This window comes from Astatotilapia calliptera, chromosome 10, assembly GCF_964374335.1.
Source record: "Astatotilapia calliptera chromosome 10, fAstCal68.1, whole genome shotgun sequence".
Taxonomy (NCBI): domain Eukaryota; kingdom Metazoa; phylum Chordata; class Actinopteri; order Cichliformes; family Cichlidae; genus Astatotilapia; species Astatotilapia calliptera.
Genome location: NC_137431.1, coordinates 33,418,338 through 33,440,889, shown reverse-complemented (window position 1 = coordinate 33,440,889; position 22,552 = coordinate 33,418,338). Strand labels below are relative to the sequence as shown.

Sequence of the window (22,552 nt, the reverse complement as noted above, 5' to 3'; positions counted from 1 at the left end):
TAACAACTCCTTGAGTATTAATAGCTCCTTTTGGTCTTTAATAATTACTGAGACATCATCCGCATAAGCAAGGGCTGTCACCTTGCATAAGTCGTTTAGGACGTATCCAGTAAAACGGCTATCACAATTGATTATCTTGAGTAACGGATTTATTGCTAAAACATATAGAGCTGCACTTTTCACAATGATAAAGTCTCCCACGGCAAACCGTTACATAATATCATATTTCTAGTTTTCCTCCTCAGGTCCACTATAATGTGTTTACATACTACAGAGCCACTTATCTTTGTCTTATAACCTCTTTAGCCCTTCTTTTCCATATGTGTACATTTATAATGCACATCACCAACCAAGACTATCTTCTTTTATTTTCACTCATCTTTCTCTAAATATACCATATCTTACTGCTTTTATGCTGTTTTTTTTTTTATATCAAAACCTAATTTTTCCACATTCTGTCGTATTTCCACCGTTCTATAACAGTGTATTAGCAGGTGATCCAAGGTTTCACCATCCTCACACATATCCATAGGGCATTTCTTAGTCGTCACAAAACAACTCCACCTTATAACACCTCTTACAGGGAGACGCCGACCGAAATTAACTCCACTCTCTACATTTATTTGTTCAGTCAACCTTCCATTAACTTTGATCTGAACACATGATTTTTTGTATAATACTTTAATCCTGATCCTGCCGATACTACTCTACGGATCCGAAACGTGGACGGTGCTCAAAGCGGACCTCAACAAACTCAGTTTTCCAGATGTGCTGCCTTCGGCAGATAGTATCACTTCGAGACTGCCTTCGAAAAGAGGGCATCCGATGGAGATCCGACAACCAACCGCCAATCGAGGGGAAAATTCATAAATGCCGATTGCGATGGTTTGGCCATGTGTGTAGAATGGATGTGAGCAGACTACCACATCAACTCCTCTGGCGTAAACGACCCACCCAGTGGAGAATCCACCGAATGACACCGAAGAAAACATGGGTAAAACAGGTCAAAGATGACAGGGATCGCAGAATAAATCTCGACGAGGCCAGGACAATCGCCAACGATCGCTATGCATGGCAACGAGTTGTGAAGGAAATTTGACAACCATTGGCACCCACAGCAGCGTATGGGCTTAGGAGTCGATCCAGACCCAACGCCGGGTAGGGATCAAAGAAGAAGAAGAAAGAAGGAGCATTTGCTTTCATTTTGACATTCTTTTGCTTCTGGACCCAATCCTCCGCACTTCCAACACTTAAAGGTGGGGCAATCTCTCACTTGATGGTCTTGCGCTTGACAAATGAAACACCTATTTACTTGTCTGGGATATATAATTCGTCCATGGTAGGGTCCTAGTGAAATTGACCTAGGTATGACAACCATGTTGCCAGCTTCATCTCTCCTCATCTGCACCTTAAATTTCCTCACTCCATACCAAAGGCCAAACTTATCGACTGGTTTAACAGGTGGTTGTAGGATTTCACAATATCTTTGCAGATATAGTTCAATATCTTGGTCTGAGACTCTTCCTGTACCATCCTGTACCCCAATTTCTATGTATTTATGCCAAGTCGTCGTGTTTCAGGTTTCTCATGACAGGTTTCCATCTCCCTGTTCGTGTTCATGTTTTTTATGTTTTGCTTTAGTTCTCCCAGTTTAGGTTATTGCTTAGTTTCACACTTGCCCTTTTGATACTGTTTAAACCAGCCTTAATAAACGGCTCACATTCTGTTAAAATGAAGTTTTGTTTTCGTGTGTCTGCACTTGGGTCCACCTCATCACTCCACACAGTCTGCTTCTGCAGATTGTGACTGTTCAGTCATTAAAGAAGTTAAAGAACTATTTGTTGCAAAGCAGAAAAGATGAGAAACATGCCCAGCATTATTCCTCTTAATCACACAGAGGCAGTCCACTAAAGTAGTATTATTCAGTACAGACACTGTAAAATCATGTTGCCACGCCACTGACCTGTATATGAAGTAATAGTTTTTTTTATATTAAAGTTCCTGAATTCATACAAACACTTCCTTTATTATGCCGACTCAGCAAAGAGCATCATGTACCCCAATTTCACGAGTGGAGAATAGATTTGTAGTCAATCACATCAATATGGTGACATCCATCCTGTTGGAGGCATGTTTAGAGTGAATCCTGTAAAATGCTGCCATTCATGTCAATATGCTCTGTTTACAATGTCCACTGGCATATCTTTAAATGTGCTACTAGAAAATACACAAAGCATAAAATACATGAAAAACTACTTTATTTTCTGCTCCCTTCTTCTTCCTATTCTCTGTCTTCATCCTGCTCTCTCCCTTATTCTCTCTCAGTCTTTGTGCCGTCACCCCAAAAAAGAGAAATGTTACAGTGTATAGAAGACATAAACTGATCCAGTTAGCAACAATATTTAAACTGAATACTGGCTACTGCTGGACACTGACAGGTAACATCAGTTTGACTTCCTATCACCTGGATCTGGAGCTGTATTGTAAACAAACACTGAAGCCCAATTTGACCAGAATAGGAACAGAATTTTTTAACAAACTAAAATGATAAAGTATATCAGCTTCTTAACTGGCAACTCACAATATCCCAGCAAACTAGTGGATTAGAAGGTTCAAATTAGCCAATAATCTCTAGTGATTTCAGCTACATTAGTTAATATTTTTGATGCTATTTAGTGAACAAATACTAATTAGCAGACTCTTTATAAGTCACAGTAATGTTCCAGCATTCCATTTTGTCATTAATAAAAAAGTTGGGAAAATAATACATTTGAAGATAATTCCAGAAAATAATACAAAAATACACTCACTACTATTACTATTGTTATTTTTAGGGGTGCTGTGATGAAATTTGGGGTGGTTGATTTCTAAAAGGGTCTAAACTCAACTATGGTTAATAATGGTTAATAATCTGTGTACTACCAATATAACTGAAATAACTTCACCATCTGCTAGGCTAGGTAAGTTCAGGTTAAAGAAATTGACCAACACACGAAAGCAGGATACATAAAAGGACATAAAAGGAAGTTAAACATTATCTGTGTCAGCAGAGGAGTGGTAGAAATCTAAACTAAACACAAAATAGATCAAATAGCTGATGACTCCTTCTTAGAAGTTATTCTAAGACGTATTTAAGCATTGCTACTTAAAGCTTCACCCATACAGGAAAGCTGAAACAGAAAGTTGTTCTGGAGTTCTTACACATCTCACACGGTGAAAAGCAAGTGACCACTGAAGTTGGTGTCATGATTAACACCATCAAAAATCCTGGCATGAGCCCAGAGACGCAAAGACACCTGATCTCCAGGTTCTAGAAGCAGTGAGGTACCACAAGAAGTGCTCACAGTACCAGATGCCTGCAGTTCAAATGCAAGAAAAATGTGTTCTCCATTCCTGAACAACACACCAGCTATAGGATGAGATTTGTATGCATGTCCATGTAGGTGCCACTCAAAGTGGTAGGCTCCTCTCACTGGAGCAATGAAGATACCTGTTCAATAGAAAATGAACTGTTAGAGCATCTACAACAGATCAGATTGACATCAACACTTCAGGAACAAGATACACATTATTATTACCTGTTTGTGGGTTGTAGGCGTTTCCAATGTTTGTGATGACACGTCTGAAGACTAAAGTAATCTGTACATTAAAGGGTCCAGTATATCCATAGCCACCCTCCAACAGAGATGCTGAGAAAGCCACTTGTTTGACTGAGAGAGAAGGAAGGTGGATTGTTTTAAACTTTTGTTTTTGATTTAAACATTTTTCCTTCAATTGAGGATTTCTTTTTCATAGTTTAATGTTTTCTTTGTTAACACAGTGCAATGGGACTATTGTTTTTTTTTCTGAGAATCAAAAACAATTTGCTGACATAAATGTTTTTGTTATGCAGTGATGTCGTCATGTCATGGTTGGTGCCTATTCACCAGCTAAATTTAATTAGATTAAGTGTTGGATACTAAATATGATGTTGTACTTTAAAAGAAACCTATAAGCTCCACAAAGTGATAAGACGTACAATAATCCAATGTGTGGTGACCTCCTTTATAATATCATAAATGCTAAATATTCTTCCAGTTACACCCCCCACGTTAGTGACCTGGATTCATGTTCTGCTTCTTTTAGGCTTTTATTTTTTCCTGTTTTAAGGTCTATCAGCTTATTTGTTTTAGCTTTATTATTTGAGAGTTGCTGAGGTTGTACAGTGGGGCAAAAAAGCATTTCAGATAATAAAACTATGGATTTGATCACCAACTATACGATTGTGTTTAAAAGCAGCAAACAGCAGACTAAGATAGTTACATTCGGGTCAAAGGATTACACTGAGATATTTAGGGGTTGTTCCTCTTTAACAACTGGAAAATATTTATGATGTGGGCATTCATAAGTTCACTGAAACAATCATAACTTAATTGATTACATTACCTTTTGATTGCTGCTTCAGATGTTCAATCTCAGCCTTCTGCCTCTCCAACTCAGTCATCTGCCTCTCTAGTTTTGTTACATGCTCTAAAAAACAACTTTATTTAGATCTTTGTTTGACGATTGCCTTGAAAAGCGCTATATAAATCCAATCCATCATTATGTCATTTTTGTCATTGTGAATATTTATGAAATGACACTGTGACACAAACGTTGGTCATAGGAAACACACACTACTGTACCTTGATTATCTTGTTTTAATGTCCTGATCTCAATCTTCTGCTCAGCCAGTGAGACTGCCATCTCTCTGAGCACAGCATGGATGTCCTGTTGACAGGGTTGTTGGTTTGAAATCTGCTGGTCAACAATTTCATTATCTGCCTCTGTCTGATTTGTGGAAACAGAGCAGACCAGAAACAACAGCGAGAAAAACACCATGATCTCCATTCTGTCAGTGAAAACTCAACCGTATCTGTGTCATCTGCAAACCTGACTGACTTTTATATTACACAGTACAAAGATGACGTAGCCACCTTTCCTAAGATAACTGAGGACATTACTATGCCTTATAAATCACTGGCTATTGTAATGTTTATGAGTACCATTTAAAAGGCTACAAGGAAAACAAGTTACTGTGAACGATTGTCAGTCGGCAGTAAAATGGGTCAGTGCATGTGCTGTCTTTGGAAGTTTAATGTAAACAAGAAGAATATAAATGATTTCCATGAAATGACTTTCTACCAGTTTAGCCTCTTATTTCTCTATAATTTGCTTCCAAGCCAGACTATCTTTAAATGTTAGAAAATCATTTTGAGAAACAGTTCTCCACGTTTTCTGGAGGACTTCTCACAAGCTGTTGTTTTCAGTTCAGTATCTGTATCTGACCATTTTGAAGGGGGGGGACCTCTGCCCCCCAGAATTCCCAGTCAAAGTCTGCTTCTTTAATAATTCACCGCCACGTTCTCTGGGAACTCCCAGGCCCTCCAAAGTGTGGAGGCCTATCTCCCCTCACCACACTCCCTGCCGGTGACTGATGCCCTCAGGGGTCGGTGCATTGGTGGTTCTTGGTGTCTGGGGCTGGGCACTCAGGTATGTACCAGCTCACTCCCGGTGGCTACCTGGCGGGGCCTGGCGCCTGTTGCTCGGTCAGGCCTCTTCCGGGGTGCGGGGGGCCCTCGGGCCTCCGGCCTCTGGGCCTGCGGCTCGGTTCACTCTGGCACAGCTGGCTGCTGGCAGAGCCGGCGAGCACGCCGGTGCAGCCCCCTCTAGCTTCTGCTCGGTGGCCACTGGGTGACGCCTCGTCTGGGGATACTCAGCCCTTCCCATGAGGGTGGCACGGATGCCCCTCCGGTGGTCCTCCTTGGGCTCTCGTGCTCTGGGAGCCTCTGGATGTCTGGGGCCTGGATCTCCTCCATGCCTGCTTCATACCCTGGGGGCGGGGCTATGGCTCGCTACATCCTCTTGCAGACCATTACATGTGGAAACCATTTGAATACAAGCGCGCTGATCCACACAGGTGTGCACACGGGTGTTCACTGCTCGTAGACTTAAATTACACCTTTCTTGGCTGCTACTTCAAAGCACATTGTGCGCTGTCTGTCCTGCGTGCTGCACAACAACATTGAATATTTAGTATTTACTGCTGTCTACACTTAGCTAGATTAATGCGATGGTGTTGTGTTTAGTATGTTGCTTTGGTTTTTTTTGCTTGTTTTCTATTCTTCTTCTCTCAACAGGTGATCCAGGAGATTTTTTTTTCCTTTCTCACTGTCCCTCTCCCCTTCTGTTTTTCTTTTCCTTCCTCTTTCTCTCTCCCTTTCCTATCCCTCACTCATGTCTGTCCTGTCTGTAACATCTGAAAATAAAATAAAATAAATAATAAAAACGAAGGTCGATCAAATGGACCGATACGGCAATGCCACGATGATCCATTTGGCAAAGTAAATCCATTGGGTCTCCTTCTTGGTCTTCAGACAACAATTCTGACAGCTAAAGAACCAAATGGGACAGGCAGAAAAAAATAATAATAATAATAATAATTCACCGCCTGTAGGAGGTGTGGTCCTGTGGCTCTGCAGTGTGTGAGGTGGAGGCTGAGGGGACGTGGAGGAGACCACCGCTCAGTGTAGCATGAACAGAATGAGACTCACAGTTACTTACATACCTGTGCTGTACTGACACAAGCAGCTTTTACACATGATGTGTTGGGGGCAGTGTGGGTGTGTGTTTGAGAGGTGGTGCAGTAACCTCCTCATTTATGTTATAAAAAGCTTCACTTTGGAGACAGCACAGTTGCACAGCAGTTATCCAGCGACAGAATGGAGATCATCATGTTTTTCCTGCCGTTGCTTCTGGTCTGCTCTATTTCAGCAGATCAGCCTGAGACTCCACTCCAGCCACCCTGTCCACAGGACATCCATGCTGTGCTGAGAGAGATGACCGCCTCACTGACCGAACAGAAAGTGGAGATCAGAACCTTAAAAGAACATAACAAAGGTAAAATATTACCTTTGGGAATTACAGAAGTACCAGTATCACAGCATGTAGCTCCACGGATGGTCTTCCTGACACAACATCCAAAATATTTGCATCTCCTCCTGGGACACAGAATCTTTGTGTTTCTAAGGTGAATCACTACATCACGGGCCACTAAACTTAAATGTAAAGTTGTTTATAATTTGTTTTTCAGAACTTGTTGCAAAACTGAAAGAAGCAGAGAGTCAAAAGACTGAGATTGATAAGCTGAAGCAGCAGCTGCAAGGTAATCATCCCACACAGGCAAACACACCAGCTCCAAGCAACACCAACGACTCTCAGCTGGTTAATATTACACAAATATTAATGTTGTGTTTAGAGAAAATGATAAACTTTTTCCTTTACTCATTTTATTCAGATCATGCAGCAAAGCTGGAAGAGCTGGAGACTCACAAGTCTGAGGTTGTCGAGTTAAAGCAGGAGCTGAAAGGTACTGAAATCACCATGACTCTGACTGTTAATGTAAACATTTACAAGACACACTGACTGTGAAGTCTTCAATTGATTTATTTAGCAGATTGTTTCATGTTTTAAGTGCCTTCATATCTGCTAAATAAACCACAAACTGGCTTCGTGTCGACATGAAGATCTTCCTTTAATGCCTCTTAATGGCTCACAATGAGACAAGTGGTGGGTGGTCATGTACGTGTGACACATTTGGTTACAGCTCAAATGAATGCAAAGGTCTTTTCAGATATTTGGTCAGCACAACAATCATTTCCCATAAACACAGAAAACAGCTAATGTTTTTCTTTTTTGAGTCTATGACAATAAAAACTGTAAATTGTTATTTTACTGCAAGTTGTGAATATTAATGACATTTCTCTCTCTCTCAGTCACACAGGTGGCTTTCTCAGCCTCTCTGCTGGATCAAGGTGAAGGATATACTGGACCCTTTAACACTCAGAGTACTCTGGTCTTCAAACATGTTGTCACAAACATTGGAAATGCCTACAACAAACACACAGGTAATAACACTGAATGTCACTTTTCAGCTATGTTGATGTCAGGCTGATGTTCCAGATGTTCTAACAGCTGATTTTCCCTTTAACAAAAACAAATGTCCCACAGGTATTTTACCTGTGGGACTACCACTTTGAGTGGCACATAGGTGCACATGGAGATGCTTCACATGCTGTATATGCTCTGTTGTTTAAAAATGGAGAGCGTATATTCACAGCATATGAAGTCCAGCCGTCCCATTATGTAACCACCTCTAATGGAGCCTCTCTGCTGCTGCAGGTTGGAGATCAGGTGCTTTTGCATCTCGCTACTAACGCGAAAATCTACGACAATCAAAATCATCTTTCCACCTTCAGCGGTCATCTGATTTTCACCATGTGAGACCGAAGCACTTCCTCATGTTGTTTTTGCTCAGCTGTTTGAGAATTATGTGTTAAGTGCATTCATGTCATTGATGGTAAATGTAAACCACCTGTCTTCTGTTTTTAAACCATTCACATTTTTAGATAAAGGCGATGATACAGTGTAACAGTTTGCAGTCATATTTCTACCAAAATAATCTTTTTTTTTTCTTTTTTTGTTTGTGTCATGGTTCTGGGTCATTCGAACGCCATTCTGAGTTTATGATGTTTTGTTCTGGTTTCTTTGTAATCTTTTTCTTGTCTATCATTTAGTTTATAGTCATGTTTTTTCCTGCTAAGTTGATTATACTCCCGGCCCGTGTGTTCTTGTCCCTGTGTCGTGTAGTTGTGTCTCTATCCTGTTTACATGTTCCCATGCTTGTGCTTCATTCTGTGGCTCCTCCGTCTGTGTTGTGCTTTCATGTGTGTTCTCCCAAGCCCGTCATGTGCCCCTCTCCCTCTCTCTCTGTATCATCTCCGTTAACTGTTTCCACATTCCCCTCTCCTGGAAAACTACTCCCATTGTCTCCCAAGCCCAGCTCCTATGTCAAGTTGTGTGAATTAGTCTGGATCTAAGTGTTTCCTGTTTTACTTTGAAAGTGTCACGTCCTGTGTGCATTGTGTTTAGTTTTGCTTCCTGTGTGGTTAGGTATATTCGTCTCAGGTGTGTTCCCAGGTGTTCATTGTCAGGTCGTCTGATTGTCTCCCCGTGTTCCTGGTCTGAAGTTTTTTCCACGTTCTTTGTGTTTTGATCTTTGTTTATTTTCATCTGTCTCCTCTTTTGCCCTTTTTTTGAATGTTTTTTCCTGGCCTCAATAAACTGCTTGTTTTTCTGTTAAACCCGTTACCAGCCTCGAGCGGCTGTGTTTGGGTCCGCTTAATTAATGAGTTCTGCCCTTTGACACTCTGTTTGTATTTATTAAAGAATAATTGAAAGACATCTGTGGAGTTTTCCTGTTTGTATTTGTTTCAGATATGGACATCACCACAAAACGGTGATGTAACACATCCTACGTACAGATATTATACTCAGATCAAAGTAATGTAAACAGAGATCTTTGTTTCTGGGTGCAGATGTTTCCTCAGGACATGGACTATTTAAAACCTTTTTTTGTTTGTTAAACAATCCTTGGTCAGTCCTCTGTAGTCCCTGTAATCCCGTCAGTGATAAGGCCAACGATTGCTGAGTCAACAGAGAACTTTTGCATTAAGCAGTGTACTGTACTGCAGCGCAGCGTTGTAGAAGTCTGTGGTGTGTATGGTAAATATAAATGGAGCCAGGACTTTTCCCCATTGGGCGCCTGTACTGCAGACGACCCTGTCAGACACACAGTTCTGGATCCTTCCATGATCCACTCACACCTGTATACTCCAGGTTATCTCTCAGCATTGTGTGCGTGATAGCACTGAAAGCACTTTCAAGATGAGCGAGGGATCGATGTAGGAGGTGGATCACAGCGTCATTAAAGCAGACAGCCATGTAGCTCGTTTCACAAAGGGACCACAGAACTCTGATATAATGTTTAATTTAGACCGTTTCAGGGTCTGTATTATTTTGCTGACAGTGTCTTAATGTAGTGTGTGACAAGAACAAGTGAAGCCAGATCTGAACATGCTAGTATTTGTCTTGTTATGGTAACAAGCACTTACAGCAGGTGAGGTGAGGACAAAGATGTCTTTCCAAATTCTCCTCAAAGTAAAAAGTGTTATCAGGTTGTACTTTGGTTAATTGCACAAGTGGGAAAACCCCAAACATTTGCTCTGTGAAGAGAGCAGTGAATCAGTCAGTCTGACAAAGCTCAAGAAGTATGAGGAAACAGTTCTTGTCACCCCGTCACAAACAAATATCATGCACGTGTTTTCTGGACACAAAACTGGACTTTGGATCTAAACGGCACAATTAGCCATGGGCAAAAATCCAACACCCTCAGAGCTGCACAACATGCTGATCAGCACATCAAGATAAAAACGTCAATATCTTTATTTCAAACATGTTCCAACAGTTTAAAACGTGCACAGAAAGCAGTGAGATAACCATGTTGGTAAAATGGTCCATTAAACAGCCATCCTCTCCGTCTGGATCCATTAAACCTTCAACCTGGAAGGTTCAGTCACAAGGACTTTGTTTTCATTCCATTCATACACGCGCATAGGGCAGACTTTTACTATAACTAGTACTAATATAATTTGGTTGAGCCTGTTTACATTTGATTAAGGTGTATTATTTATTGTGGGTTTCTGTGAGCAGGGGTGAGTGTGAGGTGTATCATCTGTTTCAGAGTCTGGTTGTTAGAAAGAAAATTTGAGGAGTTGCTTTTCAGCCTTCCAGTTAATATTTTTAAGTCTGATTTTTCACCAGGAGAGCCAGTATCCTCAACATTCATGAGGGAAGGTCTGGATCGTTTCAGAGATTCAGATCTTTTGGCTGGGCTCCTTTACAAGAGTCAGCTGTTACGGCCTCCAAATGATTCTTCATTTGGATCCTTCTATTTGATCCTAATTTAGGAATTATGAATGGTTTGTGTGTTAGGAAGCATTTTTTTCAGTGTGCTGATAAAAACGTTTATTTTTATGCATTTATTTGTCCTCCACATTGGTATCATTTCAACCAGCTCTTCTTTTTACAAAATTCTGTGCTTAGCTTTGCTTTGTCTCCAAAATCATTGAAATCCAGACGCTGCTCATTTCCCATTTTTGCTCGTTTCCTCAGTTTTGCATTTAACCCTTTAAAACTGCTCCCACTCAATCTCATCTCAAATGTCCGATTAAATACAGTGGGGCAAAAAAGTATTTAGTCAGCCACCGATTGTGCAAGTTCTTGCACAATCGGTGGCTGACTAAATACTTTTTTGCCCCACTGTAAAATAAAATATTTTTTGTGTTTACACTCAGTCTTTCAAATAGATGCAAGTAAAACACAGCAGAAAATAGATAAAATCAAAGACTTGGCAGTCCTGTTTATTTTCACCTGTATAGCAGGAGTGGGGCAGGCGGAGGTTTGCCCTGGTGCAGGTGTGTCGCAGTGGTCATGGGGAGGTCTGGGAGTTTCTCTGTGAATGTCACATTCCCGTGGCCGCGTACACTCGGTGCTTGCTCGGAAGTTTAGGTTTTTTTTCGCTGTAAAAAGAAGTTTTCTTCCCACGCACGATGGACGCAAATGTTTTTGTCACTTTTTATGGACTCAAACTCAAAGTAAGGTCAGTACTTCCACGCTTTAAACGCTGCACGCTCATACTCTCTCCTGCACTCGACATATGATGGTAAATGGCCTGCATTTGTATAGCGCTTTTCTAGTCCATAGGACCCCAAAGCGCTTTACACTACATTCAGTCATCCACCCATTCACACACACATTCACACAATGGCGATAGCAAGCTACATTGTAGCCACAGCTGCCCTGGGGCGCACTGACAGAGGCGAGGCTGCCGGACACAGGCGCCACCGGGCCCTCTGACCACCACCAGATCCATTGTTGATCTGCACACAGCTGTTGTCACAAATGTTGCACTCGCTTACGTCACTGTCGTGAGACATTCTCGCAAAAAAATCACAATTTTAATAACGCAGTAACGCAGCGTGCTTACGGGAAAGTAACAGTAATCTATTTACCTTTTTTGTAATAGTAATCCCTTACTTTACTCATTACTTGAAAATCCGATTACTTGAAAAGGGTAATCAGATTACACTAACGCGTTACTTGTAACGCATTACTGCCCATCTCTGGCTGTCAAACACTTCTTTCATTGGAGATAATGATGACTCTTTTGGGAAGAGTCTAACTGGAAAACAGTTTCAAATAATGACATTTCTCTCTCTCTCAGTCAAACACGTGGCTTTCTCAGCGTCTCTGCTGGATCAAGGTGAAGGATATACTGGACCCTTTAACAGAAAGAACAGATCATGATCCAGAGTACTCTGATCTTCAAACATGTTGTCACAAACATTGGAAATGCCTACAACAAACACACAGGTAATAACACTGAATGTTGCTTCTCAGCTATGTTGATGTCAGGCTGATGTTCCAGATGTTCTAACAGCTGATTTTCCATTTAACAAAAAAATGTTCCACAGGTATTTTCACTGCACCAGTGAGAGGAGCCTACCACTTTGAGTGGAAAATATATGGATATGGAGGCATTGAGAATGGTGCTGTGTTGTTCAGCACATTTTTATTGCATATGAAGTTCAGCCATCTGATGCTGCAAGTTCCTCTAATTTTGTCTCACTGCTTTTGGAGGTTGGGGATCAGGTCTTTTTACGTCTCTGGACTAATTCAAAGATTTATGATAACCAAGTTCACCATAATACCTAAAGTGGTCATCTGCTTTTCACCATGTGAGAAGCGTGACAGCTTCAGAACCTCCTGTTTGTTTCCAGTTGGTGACCCTTAAGACTTTATGTAATTAAAACAAAAATTGAACATGTTTTATTTTTTTCATCTGTCTGTGAATCCAGATCCAGATGCACATTATGATGTCAAAATTGTAAACTAAAATATTAATAATGATAAACAAAGAAATTGTCTTTTTATTGAACAATAAACAATCACTGAAATAACAATGTTAGTTTTTTATCCATTTCAAATATATAAATATTTTCATACTGGGAGCTGCCATCATGGTGGCAGCTTTGTGAGGCTGTACTATGATCTAAATGCTTAAACTGGCAGGGTGGCAGTCTTTTAAAGATATGGCTGTTATGGATTCTTATATCGTGCTTTCCTCCTCTCCTGGAGCATTCAAAGTGCTTTATACAACATGCCACATTCACCCAAGCAGTGTTTTCTATGCTTTTTAAGTCTTTTCTACAACTACATTCACACTCCGATGGATGCATCGGAGAGCAACTTGGGGTTATTAACTTGCCCAAGGATATTTGGCATGCAGCCGGGGGGAGCCAGGGATCAAACCACCAACCTTCCAACCAGCAGATGAGCTGCTCTACCTCCTGAGCTACAGCCATAGGGATCCCATAGCATAGGGTTGAGTCTGATCCTATGCTATGGGATCCGACTTGCATTAATAAGAACTTCAAACTAAGCAGGAAAGCCAATCCTACAGCAGGTTTCAGCATCACAGCAACAACACCTCTGAGTCTTCTCTCCTGAACTTTTATTGCAATATCAGCAAAACAACAATTCCAGACAACAAATTACATCTAACTCATTGTCATCCAGCTTTTACATAAAGAACAATTTGAGGCATCCTATAACAGTCCAAGATCATCAGGTTTACCTCAACACTTATTAAATCCACTTGTTCAATACAAAAACACACAACACACGCAAACAGGCTACAACAGTAGCTGTACACCGACTGTTATGAAAACCATATTTATAAAGTCTAATAATGATAAGTGCATCTACTACTGACACATTAAGCATTTACAGTCAAAGCAAAGATTTCACACCATTATCAGCTGTACTTTGCATCATTAAAATCAGAGACACGTATTTCCTCCATGCCTCTTTTTACTGTGCAATATAAAGCTCAGGTGGTGTGAGGGTGCACGTGGATAATCTTCACATGGTACGAGTGTTGTGGTGTTCAGGAAAGTAGAGCAAACTTTGTCTGCACTGGTACCAAAACAAATGTAGTGACTGAAAGTGTGAACTGTTTTCTCTCATTCTTTTCAATTTGGTTAAAGAAAATTTATAATCATGTTTCAAAGTATGTTTTTACAGTATGAAGTAACTCAGCAGGAGACCTGAAACGGATTCAAATGTGGCTCCAAAACATTTTTACAAAACTCAGTTCTTAACAGCGCCCCTCAGTGAAAAACAGCTCCAGAGAAATGATTCCACTGTTGCTTAAACTCCTGTTTTTGTTGGTATTGGGAATCTCTATTTGAAAACTGTGAAAACTCAGAATTGCATCATTCAGCTGCAAACAAACAATACACCAGCAAAGCATCAAAAATATACTAAATTATTAATGTGGATCTCTGATTAATAATTAAATTAATAACTGCAAAATGTACAGAGTCAGCAACATTGAAGGATGTGAAAGTTCTAAACAAAGGTCGGCAGGATTCACACATGGAAAAGGTAATTACTCCATTACATCTGTGTTTCCAGACTAATTACCTTTTTGAATTAGTAGAAAACTTCATGAGAGTCATTTAAACTGCTCTTATTTGCTATGAACTAAACCAGCACATGTCCCGACACAATTTACTGTCAGCAGACAATCACTGATAGTCACGCGTTTGTGTCCTTCTGACTGAAAGTCATAATGATTAATGATTCATTCACTAAGATTACTTATGCCTTCAGTTATCAAAGAATCTCTGAAACCAATGAAATCATTACTACATAACCATAACTGTGTAATATAAAAGTCAGTCAGGTTTGCAGATGACACAGATACCGTTGAGTTTTCACTGACAGAATGGAGATCATGGTGTTTTTCTCGCTGCTGCTTCTGGTCTGCTCCGTTTCCACAAATCCGACTGAGGCAGATAATGAAATTGTTGACCAGCAGATTTCAAACCAACAACCCTGTCAACAGGACATCCATGCTGTGCTCAGAGAGATGGCAGTCTCACTGGCTGTGCAGAAAGCACAGATCATGATCCTACAGAAAGAAAATCAAGGTACAGTATCATGTCAGGTAGTGAGAGAAGTAACAGGAAACCTTCCATATGCTTTCATTTTTCTATATTCACTGTTGTCTTATAAAAGTGCCAATGTCACTACGAAAATGTCCAGTTAGAAAGAAAAAACCCTGAAATAATCAGCATACTTTCTTTTATGTTATGGACAATGCTCTAAAATTAGCTGTGCAGTGAAGTGAAACTCGTAAAATTATTTTTTACACTTTTAGATCATTCAACAAAGCTGGACAGGCAGACAACTGAGATTGACCAGTTGAAGCAACAGTTACAAGGTAATGTGTACAAGTCATGAGTCTGATCGTTTCTATGAAAAGGTAACTGTGGATGTTTGTGACACGTTTAATTACAAAGCATAAAGTTAAAAAACAAACAAAAAAAAGACATTTCTCTCTCTCTCAGATAAACAGGTGGCTTTCTCGACTTCTTTGTTGGATAGAGGCACTCTAGACATTGGACCCTTTAACACAGATACTACTCTGATATTTAAACAGGTTTTCACGAACATTGGAAATGCCTACAACCCACACACAGGTAATAACACTGAATGTCACTTCTCGGCTATGTTGATGTCAGGCTGATGTTCCAGATGTTCTAACAGCTGATTTAACATGACAAAAACAAATGTCCCACAGGTATTTTCACTGCACCAGTGAGAGGAGTCTACCACTTTGAGTGCCATGCATATGGATATGCAGACATTATGACTCGGGTTGAGTTGTTCAAGAATGGAGAGAAAATTTTTATTATACTTGAACTTCAACCATCCCATTTTTGGACTTCCTCTAATGGAGCCTCACTGCTTCTAGAAGCTGGAGATCATGTTTTTTTACGTCTCTCTGCTAATGCAAGGGTACGTGATAGTCAAGGTCATCACACCACCTTCAGTGGTCACCTACTTTTCACCATGTGACCAGTGGGACAGCTCTATAACGTCCTGTTTGGAGCTCACACTTCAGAAGTAAAACAGATTGGATTGGTTCAAGGTTTTGTTTGTGTGTGTGTGTGTGTGTGTGTGTGTGTGTGTGTGTGTGTGTGTGTGTGTGTGTGTGTGTGTGTGTGTGTGTTTCTAAAACTGCTGACTTACAATGTTGAAATGTTTTTATATTTGCATCTATATCTGGATTACATACATGTGATAATAGACAGTAATAAAAATGGGTTTGAGTTAGTTTCTCTTTCCAAAGTTAATCTAATAAAAAATATTTTAGACATTTTCCTGCTCCAACTCACATGTTTAAATATTGACTGCAGGTTTCCCAAACATATGGTTTTATACAACCACAGCAAGGCCAGTACAGTGGGGGTGTTTTGCACCATCGCCCCACTACAAGAATGTCTTTAATACATCTACTTTTCTTGTTCGTCCTGATCAAGTAGAGAATGGTTTCTTTGAAAATATGTTTGAATGTCATGTATCATTAAACCCAGATCTGTATCACCACAATGATCGTGTTTGATTACTTTGCTGGCAAACAATCCATTCAGATCATATCACATGAACATTAATAACAACGACCAATGACTAATTTTAAAGATGAATAATAAAGTATCAGCTACCTCTTATATACAATGGAAAAATCACTTATATTCAGGTATAAAAATATAGTTTTCTTTAGTTATAAAAACATGAATCCATTCAAATGTTAATATTACATATGTCCATGTACATGGATCAACAAGAGAAAAAATATGAATCAAATCTGTGCAGGAAAAGTAAACAAACAATAGACAGCTTTTATCTCCTGCTGATAATTATCAGTTTTACAGTATAAGATCGAGTTAGTTCATCTTTTATGAATGATTAATAAAAACCTGTCACGTAGGAATTTTCTAGGCATTTAGAAATTGTTTGGTTCACTTAAAATAACTAAAACACTCCTTTTAAATCCAAATTCAAATAAAATCTTAAGACACAGTAGTGATCAGTAAATGGAAGAGCCTGAAAGTTATGTGTTATGTGTGGAATTAGTATTGCAGAGACTTGTAAGCAGAGCTCTCAGCTCTTTATTGATGTCAGTCTCCTGTTCTGGTTTTCTTTTACAATGTCATTCCTGACACTTTACTTACTTTCTCCATTCTCTTCAGCTTCTACTTTCCAGTAGATTCACATTAGGCACTTTAAAATATCTCTTTTCTCTCCATCTTTTTCCAGTTCACAGCCATACTCTGTACTTACAGTACGATGGGACAATGGCACCATCATGTGGTCAGTTATCAAGTAGGAAAAAAAGAAAGAATAAAAGAGCAAACCATTTGACTCCAAATTTAACATATTCTCATCATTTTTACTTGTGTAGCTGAAAGCTTGGTGTAAACAGCCCCTCTTTGGACACATAATCAACACACTGAAACCAGGTAATAATAACGCCAACATGTGGAGTGGAAAAGTTGTGTTATTTTTAGTGCACATATCATAAACATATTCAGATGTGCAACCATACTGGACCAGTGTCTATACTTATACATACTTATAGATATCTATGACTTACTTAGTAATAGTGATGGTAGATTAATTACATTTATTTCTTGCATATTTCCACAACCCTGTATCCATAATCACATTCTGCGTTTGCTGCCATTGTATGTAGTGTATTATCTTATTTGTTTTGTATTTTTTGTATTTTCCGTCTGCTATCTCTACCTGAGCTGAGGTAAATGGTAAATGGCCTGTATTTGTATAGCGCTGTACTTAGTCCCTAAGGACCCCAAAGCGCTTTACATATCCAGTCATCCACCCATTCACACACACATTCACACACTGGTGATGGCAGCTACATTGTAGCTACAGCCATCCTGGGGCGCACTGACAGAGGCGAGGCTGCCGGACACTGGCGCCACCGGGCCCTCTGACCACCACCAGTAGGCAACGGGTGAAGTGTCTTGTCCAAGGACACAACGAGCCAGACTGTAACACACACATTTCCCCACAGTGGGATCAATAAAGTCTTATCTTATCAAATCACTGACCACAGAAGTAATATTAAAATCATCTGTCAGACACACAACAATGGAGCTTTATCTGAAATTAGAATCTGAAATCTACAGTTTATAGCTGTAACAAAAAAACCAAAAAAAAAAAAAAACACCATGAAGATGCTTTAACACAATTATATTTCCAACAAAACTGAAACAAAGTGAAAAAAATATCTATGTCAAATCATTTACAGAGTACTGCAGAAAAAGACGACATGTAAAATACTGAAAAATGTTTCATTTAGAGCAGAATCAAGACGTTCCCTGCAGCGCATGTTGTTCCTAAACTTTCAGATACATTTGCCCCGCCCCCACAGCACTGAAGGGGGGAGGGAAGCCCTCCTCAGCTGATTATGACACCCCGCCATGTTAGCTATGAGATGTTCCAGTACTGTATAATACTTTTATTTAGTATTATAAATTTATCAGTCTTTTGTTGCCATTTTTATGAAGTTACCACAATCAAAATAAAATAGAATATGTTTCTAAAAACATTTAATATGTTGTCTTTGTTTCACTATATCAAAGACAACATATTAAACTCATATTCACTTTAAATATAATATTTAATTTAAAAAAATGCACTTCATGTGATATATTTGGTAATTTGTATGTTTTGCTGAATGCAAAACATGAGAAGTTTACATTAAAAAAGCACAACAGTGATTAAAAGAATCAATATTTTATTACAATTAAATATGCCTAATTTCTCCGAGATTCCTTACCTTTCACTATGACCAAAATAAACCACCTTGCATTTTCGATTTGTATTTCTCTTGAGTCTCACTTTTAGAAATGTTAAATTAATATAAGAAATCATTAATGGATATGTTTCTTGACTATAGGATACCAGGTTTCAGTTTATAAAGGGAAATTGTACGCTTAATTAAACTAAAAACTATCAGGGATGTGTGTGGATGAGAGGAAGAGATGAGCCAAACGCAGGACTCATGGTGAGAGTTGGAGTTTATTATAATGAGGGGACGAGCAGAACTTAAGCTGGCTGAACCGAGATCACACATGCAGAGTAGACAACATCAATGACAAGACGCTGGACCGAGCGAAACTGAGGGTTTAAGTACAGGCTGGGTGATGAGTAATTAGAAACCGGTGAGTGAACAGCTGAACTTAATCTGAGTAAAGACACATGGAAGTAACTGGAACAGCAAAACAGGAAATGAGAACGAGTGACAAAATAAACTGAACATGAAGAAAACTGAAAACACTGGGTGAACCACCCAGGAACCCTGACAAAAACACGAGTTTTGAAAGAAATGTTAAATATTTTTCCTGGTTTCAGTGATAAAAATGTATAAGAAACAGTCCAAAAATTCTTATTTGATTTACATTTTACACATGATGCCATTGTTATTTTTGTTTAATCTATCACAATCTACTACAGAAAACATTACAATAGAAAATAATGAAACAGGTCTACAATAATCATCTGACATATATCAGCTAAAACTGCACTTTATCATAAATATAATGCATCTTCTTGACACCTATTCCTAGTATCTCTAATGAATGCAAAATATGAATTAAAAGAAAATTAGAAAAAGAAAATCAAGAGCAGAAATGATAAAAGTTGAGCTGTAGTATTTAGTGTTTAATGGAGTGAATTTCCATCCATTGTGCAGAAAATGTTTTTATGGTTTGGTTGTGGGGTGACAGCGGCTCTGGTTTCTGGTTCATTTGTAGATGCAGATGAAAAACACTTTGAGAAGTTGTCCGAAACACGCGTCCTCCTTCGTCACGGACAGCTCGTCATGGTAACGCTCTTTCTCGGTCAGTTGAGCTTCTTCTTTAAGTGACTAACAAGCTGGAACAAGAGCTCTGTCAGCACACCTCTGACACCCATTAAGCACTCTTTGCATGGCAGATGGTTTGATGAGGCTCTGGCTCTTTCTCACTGCGTGACTGAAAACAGCTGAAGTCATCTCAGACCCATAACTACAATAAAATATTTGGAACATCAGGACAGTCAAGCTTTTGTCTTTGTGTTTCATGCTGTCTGCGTAGTTCAGGGTTGTCAAACATAAGGCACGGGGGCCAGAATTGGCCCACCAAAGTCTCTAAGCCACCTCACTGAATGACTTTGAACAATGTGATGGAGGGCACGAGTTTTCACTTCATATTCATGAGTTTTACAGTTTTTCCAGCTGATAAAGAACTCGGCCGCTATTAAGTAATAAAACAAACTGCTATAATATGCTATAGAAAGGTAGTTTTATACCATTTGTCCACATTAAAAATAAAGAAATCTCAAATTTTCTTTGTAATTAACAAAAATTTCAGTTTTATAACTACAGGACTTTTTAGCAAAGTTTTTTTATTTTTTGAACAAAAAACTGAGACTTACTATTGAAATTGCTTTTTCCCCGATATTAAGCTCTGTCACGGGTTAAATGTGTAATTAAACTTCTTCACAGTTATACGACTGAGTTTGAAATACTTTTAAATCTGCTGACATGTTTCACTTCACTCTGAGCTCTGCTGCACATCCTGATTTCTTTTTACAAACGTTCAGTCCTCACATTTGATCAGAAATATCAGCTCTTTGACATAAAGACAGCTTGGACTTATTTTCAGTTTTCATGCCTGTTAACGTCAGATGTGATGGAGGATAGGAGATGCTGCATGATGTGAACACATCTTGTAAAAAACCTAAATAGAAGTGATTTCTACGACTGTTATCTGCTTTAAACTAACAAGCTGAGCAGATGGAGCAGAAGGTTAATAGCTGATCAGATCATGTCGGCTCATTAGCTTTAGTTTGTTTTACTAAGTGCTGTAACCAGTCAATCAGAAACACACTGTCACTTAATATGTGCTGATGGCAGCACATCTGTTTGTACACACACACACACACACACACACACACACACACACACACACACACACACACATACACGCACACACACACACACACACACACACACACACGCACGCACGCACGCGCGCACGCACGCACACACACAGAGACGCACGCACACACACACACGCCATCTCTTCACAGGGCTGTTCATTTCCTGAAACTTCAACCAAATCTTTCACCTCAGGTTTAATAAATCATATTAATGGTTTGCAGAGTCCCCATAATCCGTAATCATACACAAGTCCCCACAATGTGGGTGAAATAGCAGGGGGTGTGTCCAGGTGGTGCTGGTGGAGTATAAATGGCGAGAAGGCTCTTGGTTCTGCCTCACACAGCTGCTCCTGCCCTACATCTCAGAGTTACCTCCTCCTCTCTGCCTGTGCAGGTGAGTGCTGGCTGTAGGTTTGGTTGTGAGGACAGTGACTGTGATGCTAACGTGAATGTGCTTTTGTGTTCAGCTCTCTCCAGCATGGCAGCGCTCTGGCTCCAGACCTTCTCCCTGCTCGTCTTAATGATGGTTTCGTGGCCGGGCTCCCAGGCCGTCGGTGGGCCACAGCACCTGTGCGGCTCTCACCTGGTGGACGCCCTGTATCTGGTCTGTGGGGACAGAGGCTTCTTCTACAACCCCAGGAGAGATGTGGACCCTCTGCTTGGTGAGACCGCCAACCATGAACAGAAACACTAGACAAGAATTTGAGGGCAGCTTTTCTTTCTCTCAGTTCACTTTAAATCAGCTTTCATGTTGGAAACTGTAATTTTCCATATCTTTATGGACCCTACATGATTAATTTACATCTATTGTCATTTGTCTCAACACCTGCATCATATAATGGCGCTGATTTTGTAACACTTTGTGTTAGAATTAGTAATTTATGTTCTAATATGTTTAAAATGTATTATTTAATATAAATTCCCATAATTTTAGACCTGAACATTCACCTGCTCTTCATCCCATCAGGTTTCCTCCCTCCAAAGGCAGGTGGCGCTGTGGTGCAAGGTGGCGAGAATGAAGTGACCTTCAAAGACCAGATGGAAATGATGGTGAAGCGAGGCATTGTGGAGGAATGCTGCCACAAACCCTGTACCATCTTTGACCTGCAGAACTACTGCAACTGAACACTGCTCTGCTGGACTTTGTTTAGTCGAGCCAGGCTCGGCTAATCAGGTCTGAGTCCCAACCCCACCTCCCCCCCCTGCTTCAGAGGAGAGCCACAGCTGTCCTCTCTCTGAAAACCAACTGCTGTCAAATGAAGTGCTGAGAAATGGATAAAATTAATTTTCCAAGAAAATAAAAATGCAAAATGTGACGACGTGAGGCAAAAAAGTGTGTTCTTTTGTTGTGATGAATTCAGTTAATTGATTACATTGAAAACTCAAGCATGTTAGGTACCTGCTGCTATCCAGCACAAACTGCTGAGCTTTCACTTTTCAAATATTTGTGTTTAGCTTATAGTGTCACTTCTCTGAACAGGATATAAACACATCATGCACTCGGACATGATGTCCTTTTTTCAACAATCCCTTGTCATCTTTATTTCAGCAGCTCAGTGTCAGTGTTTTTTATTCAGGTCCTCATGATTATACAGTGGGGATGCAAACTACAATGCTCTATTTAGAATTCCCATATACCAGTATTATTTCCTAAATGTTGCCAATAAAAAACTAAATCAGAAGAATTTTAAGCAGTTTTAATTTTAAGTTAACCTCATTTGAAGAAGAGGTCAGAGGTCCAAGTATGGGAATATTTAGAATTCCCATGTTGTCA

At 39.7% G+C, this 22,552-nt stretch overlaps 3 protein-coding genes across 3 annotated transcripts; 2 read left to right on the top strand and 1 right to left on the bottom strand.

The window, feature by feature from the left end:
* Window positions 1–1,865: 1,865 nt before the first annotated feature.
* LOC145431505 (collagen alpha-1(VIII) chain-like) lies at window positions 1,866–4,943 on the bottom strand. Its single transcript, XM_080307390.1, has 4 exons — window positions 4,665–4,943; window positions 4,426–4,509; window positions 3,579–3,710; window positions 1,866–3,490 (listed from the first exon to the last, which is right to left on the bottom strand). The coding sequence occupies exons 1-4, from the start codon at window positions 4,867–4,869 to the stop codon at window positions 3,207–3,209; spliced, it is 705 nt and encodes a 234-aa protein (XP_080163516.1). The 5' UTR covers window positions 4,870–4,943; the 3' UTR covers window positions 1,866–3,206.
* Window positions 4,944–6,585: 1,642 nt separating this feature from the next.
* LOC145431506 (uncharacterized) lies at window positions 6,586–9,675 on the top strand. Its single transcript, XM_080307391.1, has 5 exons — window positions 6,586–6,918; window positions 7,112–7,183; window positions 7,316–7,387; window positions 7,794–7,925; window positions 8,200–9,675. Exons 1-5 carry the CDS (start codon window positions 6,741–6,743, stop codon window positions 8,232–8,234), a joined length of 489 nt encoding a protein of 162 aa, XP_080163517.1. The 5' UTR covers window positions 6,586–6,740; the 3' UTR covers window positions 8,235–9,675.
* Window positions 9,676–21,073: 11,398 nt separating this feature from the next.
* ins (preproinsulin) lies at window positions 21,074–22,094 on the top strand. Its single transcript, XM_026181322.2, has 3 exons — window positions 21,074–21,172; window positions 21,246–21,440; window positions 21,746–22,094. Exons 2-3 carry the CDS (start codon window positions 21,257–21,259, stop codon window positions 21,901–21,903), a joined length of 342 nt encoding a protein of 113 aa, XP_026037107.1. The 5' UTR covers window positions 21,074–21,172; window positions 21,246–21,256; the 3' UTR covers window positions 21,904–22,094.
* Window positions 22,095–22,552: the final 458 nt, after the last annotated feature.

Excerpts from the sequence above, each read along its gene's own strand:
- LOC145431505 (XM_080307390.1), bottom strand. The coding sequence starts at position 4,869 with ATGGAGATCATGGTGTTTTTCTCGCTGTTGTTTCTGGTCTGCTCTGTT. Across the intron at positions 4,510-4,664 it reads ATTAAAACAAGATAATCAAG|AGCATGTAACAAAACTAGAG; the intron begins GTACAGTAGTGT and ends GTTGTTTTTTAG. Across the intron at positions 3,711-4,425 it reads TCTGAAGCAGCAATCAAAAG|TCAAACAAGTGGCTTTCTCA; the intron begins GTAATGTAATCA and ends CTTCTCTCTCAG.
- LOC145431506 (XM_080307391.1), top strand. The coding sequence starts at position 6,741 with ATGGAGATCATCATGTTTTTCCTGCCGTTGCTTCTGGTCTGCTCTATT. Across the intron at positions 6,919-7,111 it reads CTTAAAAGAACATAACAAAG|AACTTGTTGCAAAACTGAAA; the intron begins GTAAAATATTAC and ends TTTGTTTTTCAG. Across the intron at positions 7,184-7,315 it reads GCTGAAGCAGCAGCTGCAAG|ATCATGCAGCAAAGCTGGAA; the intron begins GTAATCATCCCA and ends CATTTTATTCAG.
- ins (XM_026181322.2), top strand. The coding sequence starts at position 21,257 with ATGGCAGCGCTCTGGCTCCAGACCTTCTCCCTGCTCGTCTTAATGATG. Across the intron at positions 21,441-21,745 it reads AGATGTGGACCCTCTGCTTG|GTTTCCTCCCTCCAAAGGCA; the intron begins GTGAGACCGCCA and ends TCATCCCATCAG.